This window comes from Athene cunicularia, assembly GCF_003259725.1.
Source record: "Athene cunicularia isolate RWA chromosome 15 unlocalized genomic scaffold, athCun1 chr15_part1, whole genome shotgun sequence".
Taxonomy (NCBI): Eukaryota; Metazoa; Chordata; class Aves; order Strigiformes; family Strigidae; genus Athene; species Athene cunicularia.
This window is the reverse complement of record NW_020799121.1, coordinates 1,265,408-1,277,942: the sequence shown is the minus strand read 5'-3', so window position 1 is coordinate 1,277,942 and position 12,535 is coordinate 1,265,408. Positions and strand designations below refer to the sequence as shown.

Here is a 12,535-nt window from a genome sequence, read left to right as displayed (position 1 = left end):
AGCAGCAGAGACTTCATGCTCCAACCTCCTTAGACGAGAAGAGCTTATTTTCAAGGTTCTGGTGTGGATCTGGAAGAACTGCTGTTGGCTTTCCCTTGGTTTCTTGCCAAGAGGTCGCAGCAGCTCGTTTGTGCTCAGAGCAGCAGCATTACTCCTAGTTCATTTTCATAAACATTGGGTGTCAGCCCCAACGGAGAGCTGATCTTTTGGAGCCTGTTGATGCTGAAGTGTTTGTACTCGTAGTAGATGAGCTGCTGCCAGAAGCCGTTGTTAGGTTGTAAGATGGGATGGCAGGGCTCAATCCAGGCGTGGGTGCCAGCCAGGGATGTGGAGTTGTTCTTCTGGAGATCGGCCAAGCAGATGGTGGGGACCTGCTCACCCCAGCAGCACAGGGCAGCAGCGTCAGATCCCACGTGTCCCCACCCGTGGATCGTAGCTGCCATGGAGTCAAAACAGCTGGAGATGCGGGTGGTGGGGCCATCCATCACAGGGACATGCAGGTACCTGACGTCGGGACAGAGGGTGTTCGCCACCTCCAGGGAGATGTTGATGATGGTGCTGATGCAGTGGGTGAAGAGCAGGAGGTGGCTGTTTGTGGCCACCACGTCACCGGGGTAGAGGTTGGAGGTGATCCGGGGTGCTGGGGCAAGACCAGGAGGGCTCCCACAGCCGCCACCATTGAGGTGTGCTGGTTGTGTCTAGAAATGCATGTAGAAATACACTCAGCCCTGTCCCCCACCATGTCCTGGCCTACTGGGCCCCACTGCCCGGCAACCCTGGCAGGGGGAGGAGTGGCCATGCCCCCCCATGGCAACCGCCACCACGCACAGCGGCAGGTGGCCACGGGGCCATGGAGGAGCGGGGCAGTGCGCGGCCTCGCCTCACCTTCTTCCCACCACCCCAGAGCCGGCAGCTCATCGGGCCTTGGTGCGGGTTTGGGGGGCCCTCACACCGGCTGGGGGACCCCACACGCTGTCCTGGGGCTGTGGGAACAGGTCCGCAGGGTATGGATCAGCCCTGCCCTGCATCCTGCTCTGCGTGACATGAAGCCCCCTCTCACCCACAGCAGCTCTGCAGACGTGGACCTGGACGAGGACAGCCCTTTGCTCAACAGCTCCCTGCCCAGCTCCACCCACCGCCCCAGCTGCAATCCACAGCTGCTCCTGGAGAAGAAGGTGATGGCCCCCACTTCCCCTCACCCCTCCAGGCCCCACCAGCACTGCCCCCCGGGATGGGGTTCGTGGTCCCCTCTGGCACAAGGGGAGGGTTTGTTCTGCATTTGGCTGCTGGTGGATGTGTCTTGGAAAAGCAGAGGGAGATCCCCCTCCTCTGAAGAGGTTGGCAGTGAGACCCACAGGTGACACGAGGCTGGAGGAATGTCTTGTGCAAATGCTCAGGGCTCAGTTCCTCAGTGTCCTTAAACCATCGCTTCAGCCCTCAGGTCTTCAGCAGGATCAGGATGTGGGTGCCAGGGCTCTCTCCAGGGGAGCAGGTCAGAGGGGGCAGCCACCAGTTCCTGGGCTGCCTTCGATGTGAATGGTTGTGCCTCCATCCTGACCTCAGGACACAGATGCCATATCCTGCCTGCAATCAACTGTGTTTTGGAAAGATAAGCTACAGGTATTGTTGGCCATGGACTGAACCTGACTTAGATGTTGTTCCTACAATATCTAGGGAGACTGAGGGTGAATTATTAGAAATGGATGAAGTGCTGACGTGAGACTGTGGGGACTAGTCAAAGGTTTTGCAGCATTTATCAGCTCAATCTCCCCTTCAGTGGTTCTCACTTTGAGTCCAGCAGTAACAGGTCCATTAGCAACAGCAGGTGAGAGTCTCTCCTGCAGGAATGTACGGGATGTCAGGTGGAGTCTGTAAATTCAGAATGGGGATTTAGGGTGTCATTAGACATACCTGGACCTTTACACACTGAATAGTTCCCCTCAGCTCGCCTCTCTGCTCCTGGGCAGCAGGTTTTTTGTCCTTAATACCCAGCCAGCACCACCTGAATCCTCACCCCTCACCTTGCTGCATATATCCCAACGAACTTTGCTTTCTGGCTTTGGTCAGAAAACCCAAGCATCATGATTTCAGTTTGTCAGTTTAAATCAAAGTTTTATAACATGGGGCTGCAATGTCCACCCTCTTGACTGTTTCTGGCAGAACTGTAGGGCCCTGCCCAGGGTCTGGCTTTGCATGTGAGCCCACCTGCCTAAGCAGTAAACTGTGCAGCCCCATAGCAGTTATTAGTGAGAATGGGGGAAAAAAAATCACTCGGCTTCACTTCTTGGGTGAGGTTTGTTTACAACAGAAAGTCTAACAGAAATTAATGTCTGATGGTTTCATTTACCAGCATCTCTCACTAAAATCTGTACTTGAGACATGAATTAGTCTCAGGTGTCAGGTCTCAGCTGAAGGTTTCCTTCTGCTGCTGTGGTGGTGACAGACTTGTGAGGCAGAGTTGAGGCACCTTCTCCTTGGTTTGCAGTTCCCAAATCCCTTAACTCAGTGGACTGACAGCACCCTCTAGGTATCTGTGTGCTGAGGAGGTCCTCCGGGCCTGCAGACATCTGTGATGTGCGAGTTTCAAGACCTCGGGGCAGTGTAGCTACTATGAGTGAATTAGCTCCAGCCTACAACCAAGGCCCAAGCTGTGCTGGGATGCCTGGCTTGGTCCTGAGGTGCAGGTGTGCCCTGGGCTTGTGCCGCAGGCATGGACAGGTTTCTGTTCACAGTCAGGTGTTTTGCTGATTAGAGATATCAATTAAACTCAGACACCAGAGTGAAAAGAGCAGGCGTATTTTACTAGAAATAACTAAATAATATAATAATACAGAAAACATACAGTAAGGAAATACAGAATAGTGCACTCAAACAGGAAAATACAGGGTAATGCATCCAATCGTTACTCCCAGAGAGAGAGAACAGTGATTAAGAAAGATCCACCACCACTTGCACCCATTACCAGCCCCCAGCCCCGCAGTCCCTGGCAGTCCCGGTTACACGAGGGTTTGTTGAGCCTTTCCCTGTGGGTGGGAAATCCTACGTGGTGCCTCCACCCGTAGCTGAGGCTTCCAGGGTCACTGTGAGCGGGTCTGGCCTTATATACCTCAAAATCAGCAAGCCAGGAGAGCTGGCACCTTTGTTTAAGTGGAAATACCTGCTCTCGGTCTCACATTAGATTCCCCCAGAGCTCAGCCAGGGCTCGGGGGAGAAGCTCAGGGAGTTTCCCTGCTCATCTCGTTGGATTATGCGCAAGGTCTCCCATCAGGTCACAAGGCCAGACAACTGTCTCTGTGGCCCTGTTATCTTGCCCCCCACACAAAGAAAGATAAAGAGATATTCAGGATAGACGTGTTTTATGATTTCAAGCTACATCTTCCATACTTATTTCACTAATGGCTACAGACTGAGTTAGCAGCTTCAGCTCAGGGCCTGCTGCTCCAGCTTCAATACTTCCACCTTTTACATCAGAATAGATGGTTTGTTATAACGTAGTGTAATACCCACTAGCAGAATGGTTATCAGCTATAAAATATACAGGATTCATCTATAGGTCAACTCTGGCTTGGGCCTATTGTCCAAGCCTTAGCACTTTGTCAGGAGACCCAGGGAGATGCAAACCCTCTATGGCTGGAGAGACTGCATGCCTGCAGTGTGGCAGCCTGTGCCACACCTGTGGTGCGTGGGTGACATGGAGCTTATTCCTGGTGAGATCCCACTCAAACCAGATGACCAAATTGTCATCAGTTGGTTTTATAATGTTGGGCTTTTTGTTATCAGTGTGATGGATTTTGGTCTGAGATGCAAGAATGCAAAAGAGTGCAATTACTGTCCTCCAGTCCCGCTTCTTACAGTAGTATCAAATGCAGTCAAGGAGGCAGGATGATTTGAGTAATCTTTTTCAGACCAACGTTTAGAGTGTTACTTATGAATTTTGGAGCTTCTTTGCTTGGAGGCCACCTTGTGAAGGTGCAGGATGTGAATGTGGCAGGATGTCTCTCTTCCCAAAGACAAGCACCACTTTGGAATTCTTTATTTCATGGTTAGCATAGTGTCTATAAGGTCTTACATTTTCTTTTGTAAAGATAAAACACTTTGAAGAGGCCAAGAAGAAGACTGAACGTTTCTACAAACATTTAAAGCAGCAGTTTTTGAAAGAGCAGGAGAGAAAGATGGCATGGAGGAAGAAGGCCTCTGAAAGGTTTGAAAAATCACTGGAAGTGTTCAGTCGCAGAAGTGGGAAGTTATCCACCCCTTCCGCCGGTGGTTTTTCTGTGACTGAAAGGACACCCTTGGAACACGCAGCTGCTCCGGAGGAAGAAGGGATCAAGAGACACGTCTAGAGAGCTCCTCCTGCAGGCTGTCCCACCACTCTGGCCTGTGCCTTGCCAACCTACTCGAATTTTCTGTTTGTCCATTTAGAAATCTCATGCTTGATCCTGGTACAGCAATAAACTGGCACCATCCCTCACTCTGTCTCATGTTGCTGCCCATTTACCTTTTAAATTGATGGGGCTGCTGTGTTAGAGGGCCATGGCTGGGGACAATTCTGGGAGCAGTGTGGCAGCCGCAGGAGTAAAACACCTCTTTGAAGGACTGGTGTGCTTTGAGGCAATAGAAGAGTGGTGTGACAGGGATAGAGTTTTTTCTTGGCTTGTGCCTTCAGAGACGATTCAAAAAACATATTTCATGGCTAACTGGATTTCCAGAAATGGTATCAGAGGTTCAGGGAGGGTAAATTAATCCGTTGTTGGGGAAAAAGAAAAAGGATTGGTGACTTAAGAAGCTTAGGAGAAAAAAGAACAAGGAATGGGGTGTTGAAGGAGAATTCCTTGAGGCCCTGAAGAAGTGGGTAAGAGTCAGCAGCAGATGGAGAAGGTGGTTGTAGTGAAGTAGAACTGATCAACTTTCCTTTTCCCAAACCAGAGACACTCAGAGTAACTGTTGAGTTGCTCCCAGTAGGATGGGACACGGCTCATTGTGGGAGTGCACAGCTGGAGAGATTTTCATCATCCACTCCGGTCCCTGCGGTGCTGTAGCATTAAGTATATTTTGACTATCCTTGAGAAGTGTTAATCTAACTTGGTTTTAAAAATCTGGCAGTAAAGGAGATGCTACAGTTTCTCGAGGTAGCCTGATTTTTCATCCAGCATTGTAGTGTGTGTGTGTGATTTATAACATAAACATTTTTTGCTTGAAATGAAGCTAATAATTTTTTATGTTTCCCCATGGCCTTGAGGGAATAATTGGATGTTGGAAGATCGCTGTCACATCCTCACTCAGTTTTTTCTTCACTGTATTAAAAAATGGTCAGTACCTTCAAGCTGTCAAGCTCAGTTGGGATTTCTAAAGAGAATTTTCATGACTAATAACGAAAGGCGTACCTCAGACATCAGGACAGCACACCTGGCAAGTTACACTCCAGTGCTCAAAAATCTGGAGGCATCAGGCCTTGATGATGAAACACTGCTTCTCAATTTACTGTAAGACTGTTTTTTTTAAAGAAACAACAAACTTCCCTAACCTCTGGTTCTTGAAAACAGTGAAATCTTTTTATTTCTTCTTCCCTAGAGCATTTCTAATTATTCAGCCAGACTCGGACACCTGGCAACATTACCCATGAAGATGACTAAAAATCTCAGATTGGAAGGTGCCTGGCAAGCCTGACTTCAGGGGCTGTGGGACATCTTGGCAATAATAGGCCACCTGCAATAGTTTTGCCTTACAAGGGCTTGCAGCTAGCATCTTCTCAAACTATCTCCAGAGGGTGCTTCATAGACATGATCCAGGTGCTGAAAGGCTTTAGAGACACTGAATCAGGGTTTAGCACCTGAATTGGCTTCAAACCACAGATCTATAAAGTCTTGTTTTTCCTGAGTATTTAAGGCATCTTCTTGTTGTATTTCCTTCTTACACTTGTGTGTATGCCCTGCATACTGTCCTCTCCATGCACAGATCCTTCCTTCTTGACCTCACTCATGGACAGCCTGCCTCCACCATACTGCCATCTGGATCCTGCACCAGACCTTAGTGCTGACATCTACCTGGAAAAAGAAATTACCAGCAGAGTTAACTGCCTAGCATCCCTGAATCTGCAGCTTTTGCCTGCTGCGTTTGTCCAGGAAAATGTGGATCTGTCATTCACCATGACAGTTGCTGGACAGGACAGAGAGTAAATGCCTTTGGTCACGATGGCAGCAGTGACAGACTGGTGTCTACCTACATCAGCTGGCTTGAGCAGCACTGAATCTCAAGATATGCTGAGGTGAAAAGCAAGAAAATGCCAGCAAGCAAATAATGCAGTTCATTTTTAGACAGGAGCCTGGAGGTTGTTACCCAGGGGTGACCTGTGCTGGCCACTCCCTGGGGTTTTCCTTGTGGGATGATGCTGTGAGAAAAGGACTGGTTTAAAAGGAGCTGAGAGCTTCTGGATTTGGTCCAGACATTCGTGTGTTACAACGCAACACTTCAGCTATTGTCTGAATACTGCCTGGATCTCTCTCAGCTGTGAAATGTGCTACCCAGACAAAAGTGCACCCTGGGCTTCTGCAGCCCATCTATTCCAGCTCTCAGCAGTCTGGGCTGCAGCACACAGCCCTCCGCGGCCTTTGGACTTTCCTGTACGTGTCTGGCCCCTGCAGCATCCCAGGACAGTGAGCCTCAGTGTTTAATAGTGCAATGTGAAAAACCAGTCCATTTAGTTTGTTGTAAATCTACAATCCAGGCAAATTCACCGTGTGCCCCCAGTTCTTGTGTTACAAGAAGCAGTGAATGATTGCTCATTTGTTGCCTCCCCATTTTCTGATTTCAGAGCCCTTGGCTTTGTCCACCCTCCATCAATCTCCCCTTCAGCATCGACACCAGGGTGGTTTCAGCTCCGCTTGGCTGTGCCGCCAGCCCAGGAGCAGTTCATCCCCGTTGCTACAGTAACAGCTGCATCCATCCATCTCCCAAAAGGCACCCACCCTGCATGGTGCCTGGCATGCAGCAGCACCCTGCGGGGAGTGGGGGATGTCCCTCCCCTCTTGCCGTGGAAGCAGAGGGGCTGTGGGGCTCTAACAGCGCTCCTCTGTGCAGAGCTTACAGGGGCCGGGCTCAGCCCCTCTGAGCACCTCCCCGTCCTCCCGGTGCTGGGAGAAGCCAGACACCAGTTGTCACTTCTCCACTCCACCAGCTCCGTTGCTGTCCTTGATCCCAGCATCCCCGTGGCAGGAGTCAGCCTTTGCACACAGCAGCCATCCCCGGGGTGACGAGAAGGCACAGGGTGATGCCTGGCCCCGTCTGCCCTCGCCTTGCCCACCTCCTCAGCCCCACGGCCTTGAAACCAGGGGAGCTGCTGGAGCCAAAGCCCTTAACACAGTGGGCTGTGGGTGTTAGCTGCTCCCTGGACCTGGCTTTGCAGAGGCTGGGTGCTCATGCTGATCCAGCCCTGGGTGGGCCAAGCCCACACGTGTTCCCGCTCGGCAGAGCAAGGAAGCAGCTGACATTTCCCTGGGAGACTGTAAGCTGTGACTTGCTGCAACTCAGCAGGCAGATGCCAATCAAAATCATTTGCCCCCAACACCGCCAGGAAGATTTTCCTCTGAGAGAGCTGGTCTTATAGCCGTGCACAGCTGACTGCAGAGGGTGCTGCTGGCTGAGCCAGGGTCCCTCTTCACCCATGCTTCTGCCATCCAGCTCCCAGCCTGGTGCTCTCAGGCTTCTTGCTCTGAAAAGCCAGCTCAGCACCTCCAGCCCTCCTGTCTTCTCCCTCTTAAAAGTCAGTTTGCTGAGAGCTTACAGTAACCCCACCACACCTGTCTCCTCAGCAGACTCTGTACTGTAGGGACTCAACAGTTTCTCTGTTCAGGTAGAGCAGAGGTGGAGGTGATGGTGATTAGGAAAGACTCCCCAGTTCCAGCACTCCACTGTGGGGAGCCCCGAGGGGTACCTCTTATTTTTTGAATGGGAGAGGACCATTCACCGTGGTGCAGACTGGTGAGCTCTGTGTTTTCAGCTAGAGCTGGAAGGAATGTGGAGCTGTGTCAGCAAAACACTCAACACTTGCAACAGGCAGTGCTTGGAGCAGAGGGGGTTAGTACTGGTTGCCTGCACCTTCGCCAGGGGAGCGGCTGAAGGCAGAGCTGTAGGGCAGGTGCCATCCAGGATTGGATGAATTATCAAAGCAACCCAGGGCATCAACACTGACATACAACCTGTTTCTCCTCCCTGCAGCTCTGATCTTGGCATGTAGAAGCAAGCAGACAGGATCTGGGCAGAGATGTGGGCCCCTTCCCCACCTGAGAGGCTCCAAGGAGAGAAGGGTTTGGCACACTGTGCAGTGCTCACAGATGCTCTCGAGCAGCGTCAAAAGAAGCAGGTGACTCCTGCCCGTAGCCCCTTTCAGACAAGACCTTTTACAGTATGATGGGCAGGTGGGAGCAGTTTGGTTCAGCCTCATCACAGGGCAGTACTGCCTGCATTTGTCTTAGCAAGCAGCTCCCTTGCCTGCTCATGTACTCAAGCTTGGACCACAAATATCATATTAACAGTGTTTGTTCACTGAGTGCTAAAACACAGGAGCTTGCACTGACCTGGAACAAGCTTTGTAAACCCCCAAGATGAATGTGCAGTTGAAAAGAAATAGCAGCTCCCATGTGCCTCTCCTGAGACCAGCACTGCAGCTTCACTGGGCTTGTTTCATGTGCATGCTGCCTCATTATTACCCTCCATAGCTGCAAAAGGCTTGTAGGAAACAGCCTGAGAAGCAAAATGTTAGCTGCTGCCTGCTGTTCTGGCAGTGTCCCTCGGTGTCATGAGACTCATGTCCTGTGTGCAACCAAGGACCACTCCAGGCCCCTCTGCCTGGGGGCCAGTGCATAAACAGGAACTATTATCCCCAAAGTGGTGTTTGGGAAGTTTTTTCATGTTTTAGCTAACCTACATTCAGCCCTAAATTAGCTGGCAAGAGAACCAGGGGGTGCAGGTCATAGCTGATCCTCCATGTAGCAAGACTGACATTGCCTCCCTCTCTGACAGGAAATAAATGCTGAGAAAAGGGCCCAACATTGTTATTTTTCATGATGTTCCCAGAGCCCTGCTTGAGCCTTTCTGACAGGCTCTAGGGGTTGAGGGCAGTGCAAACTCCTTCCCACCTGCTGACGATATGGAGGAGGAATGTGTCATCCCACTGACGGCAAGACATGGGAATGAGTGAATGCAAGCTGGAGCTGCAGCCAGGCTGTGGTCAGGGATCAGTCAGCCCTATGGATTGCCCTGAGGCTTGTTGTGGTGCCAGAGCTCCATGCTCCCAGCAGAGCGTGGTGCAAGGCCTGGTGCAGCACCATGGTCTGGCTCCCGGGAGGGTCTCCTGAGGCCTCAGCTCCTCATGCAGAGCTCTGTGCCAGGGTGGTGGCAGCCTGCGAGGTGCTCGTGTGCCTCCAGACACAGCTGCTCCAGCTCAGCGTGGAGCCCAGCGCTGAGGGTACCGCAGGAGTTCATCGCTTCAGAGCTCCTGGTGTGCAAAGGAGAAGATGCTTTCCATCGCAGTGGTGAATCGGTTTCTGCCCACTCTGTAGTTGTGCTTTGGCTGCAGCCGGAGCAAGGATGGTGGTGGGAGGGGACTGACTCTACAGTGACACCAGCTTGGGGTGCTGTACCCTCCAGCAAGGCAACATTGTGTGATTCCACTCTTTCAGCATCATTTCGCAGTTTTAACTAGCATAATCCATTCCCCCTTCTGCTGTCCCTTCCCTTGTCCCACACATGGGTGGGCAGCAGCAGGAGCAGGGAAATGATTTGGCCAAACCCAAGCTGGGATGGATCGTGGCCTTCCAAGCTGACTGGCTGAGCCTGCCTGCTCCCACACACCAAGCTTTGCTTCCCTGGGCTGCAGTGGCGAGGGGTTCAGCATCTGGAGAGTGATTCTAATGGGGGATGAAAGCCCAGATGGGGTGGTCTTGGACGTTCAGCTCTTTGGTCACAAGGCCTTTGTGTCTGAATACAGCTGGACTCGGACAGCGGGGGACAGTGTGCCTGGGCTGTACCCATACACAGGGTCTTTTGGGTCTCCCTTTCCTGCTCAGAGGTACCTCACATTGCTCCCGTGCCCACATAGTTTGGATTCTTGTGCACCTCTGTCTCAGGGCAATGATGTAGGCTGGTGGGTTTGGGTACAGAGAATTGTGTCAGGATGGATCTGAGGTTTTTCTACATCCTGGATGAGGTGGGACTGTGCAGGTTTGGTGATGTTTTATCCAGCTCCCAAATCGACCTGGTTTCCTTCCTGGCAGAAGAGCTGTTGCCTGCCCTGAGCAGCGCATGAAGCTGCAGGACAAGTCAGGCTGCTCTGGGCACGCATCATCACACCCACCTCTGCCTGCAACACAGGGATGTCTTTAATTACCCCAATCCAGGAGGGAGTGTCAGCAGTTAACAGGTCTTCCCTACTTTAAAGGAGGTTTGGATGCAACCCGCTGCTCCACTCTTTCCATCCTCTCTTCCTCTGTGACCCAAGGACCTTTCTGTCCCTTTGGGCAAGCTGAGCGCACAGGGGCACAGGGGACTCTGGTGACAGTCACTAGGTAGTTGATCCCATCTCCAGGTCATGGCTGTAAGGAAGTACGAGCCTGCATTTCTTGGAGAGCAGAGGCCCATTTCCAATGAAGCAATCAAGATGCTCCTCAACTTTGGAAAGAAAAAGACATTATTTTCAAGACAGGTTTAATTGCCAAAATGTCAGCAGGGCAAGTGGCAGCATTTCACAGCATCACCCCTGAAGTCCTTGTCAGGAAAAGCAGCAGCTCTCCATGTCTCAAGGGCTGCTTCTCTGTGCTGTGATGACTGCTGTGAGGGAAACATCCAGCTGATGGCACATTGCCTTTGTAACCTTATAGCCCTGCTGTGCTTAAATTCCATGTCTCCTGATCACCCTGCAGCCAGGAAATCATGGGTCTGCTGGATCTGGCTCCAGTGTGATCATAAGATCCCATCTGTCAAATCAGAGCACAAGAAGGTGTTTCTGGACAGCTCTGTGCTTTTGTTGGAGGCTGAGGGAGAGGCTGTCCCAAACTTGTAGTTAGAGCCACCCCTTCTACCTACAGCAGGCTGGGTACGTCCCAGATTAGTGTTTGTGCTGGTGGCTGCAGTGTTTTTACCCAGACCCAGATTTAACATCACACCGAATCCTGGTGTTGCCTTTGAACTGGTCCTTTGGATGGGTCACTGAGGGCCACATATCTGACGCTGCTTCTCCGGCCAGGCAGTGAGCTGGATACGTCCAGCCTGACACCCCAGAGCCAACACAGGCATGCTCCTGCCTTCCTCTCCGCAGCTTTGTCCTCCTCCTGCATCTCTGCCAGACCTGTAGTCCTGCTCTGTATAGGAAGGCAGCAGACCTGGGTCAGCCTGGCCCCTCCGAGGGTGTTCTCTCATCCATCCTCACCAGTGTCAAGCCTTAAAATTCCAGCCACGGTAGTCCCACTGCATCTCCCCTCACCAGACCCTATTTGCTTTGTGTAGGGAAATAAAACTGGTGATGTGCTGGACCAGAGGGCACAGCCCTTAGTTCTGGGGGTTTATTCATGGGCTTGGATACGCTATGCACAGAAATAAAGAGGACTGCTCACGCGAGGAAAGGCTGCATGGTGCTGGACAAGGCTGCCCATGGGTGCCACAGCCGCCGTGGCACTGCTTTGTGCTTGCTCCTGCCCCCGAGGACAGAGTTGGCATCACTGGGAGCCTGGGCTGGCATTCAGCATTTTGCAAACTTTCCTCCTGGAAACCAAAGCCCTCCTCTCTCTGAACGCGTCCTTCTCACTGACCACACAGCAGGGAGAGGGCTTGTGCTCAGCTTTCAAGGGCCAACATATTCTTTGCAGATGTCGCTAATTCATGGGTAGCCAACTAATTGGGCATGTGTGGCATCAGCATTTTAATTGGCTGGAATTTATTAGCATTTTTATGGCCCTGAATATAGAGTCCTATAAAATCAGTCTTCTTTAATAGTACAGTTAGGGGAATTTCTTGCTTGCTGGTGTTCTGACATTTTAAATCCCTGCTAGACTCTATTACATCTGCCTGATTTAATACCGCAACATGGTCTGAATTTCCATAACCCCGGTCTGCCCAAGGTGCGTGAACACGCCACGTCCTTGCCGGGTGTTTCAGCGCGGCATGGCTGCCCTTCCGCGAGCTCTCCTCACCAGGGCCCCATGGCAAAGGCTCCCTGCCCCAGCCGGTGGGCGCCACGGACGGCTCTGCCGCCGAGTCCCTCGTCCTCCCGACACCTCCGTCGGTCCGTCCGGCGGCAGCTGGCGGGCCCTTCCCCACGCTCCTGCCAGCCCCCTCAGGGCTCCTGGACACCGACTCCCTGACGCACTCCCCCTACTTCACTTTTGCCCTTTTGAGACTGACCAGGGCCTGGGAGACTTGATCTTGGGGGTATAAAGTTTATTCTCCGACTTATTTTTAGGACTCTGAGGAATGCACTCCTGGGGAGCCCGGAGGGAACGCTGCGGCGAACACATGCTGCTCGGGGTGCCTCTTCCCCCGGCCC

General features: G+C 51.9%; 1 protein-coding gene across 2 annotated transcripts; it reads left to right on the top strand.

The window, feature by feature from the left end:
* Positions 1–117: 117 nt before the first annotated feature.
* Positions 118–11,549, top strand: LOC113486102. Of its 2 annotated transcripts, none has more exons than XR_003399538.1 (2): positions 118–1,441; positions 11,539–11,549. XR_003399538.1 is itself a non-coding variant. In XM_026859795.1 (2 exons), exons 1-2 carry the CDS (start codon positions 288–290, stop codon positions 4,341–4,343), a joined length of 1,146 nt encoding a protein of 381 aa, XP_026715596.1. In that variant the 5' UTR covers positions 118–287; the 3' UTR covers positions 4,344–4,453. The 2 variants fall into 2 exon arrangements, 1 of the variants encoding a protein (XP_026715596.1); XM_026859795.1 differs by lacking the exon at positions 11,539–11,549 and adding an exon at positions 4,086–4,453 and having other exon boundaries at positions 118–1,175.
* The last annotated feature ends 986 nt before the right edge of the window (positions 11,550–12,535 follow it).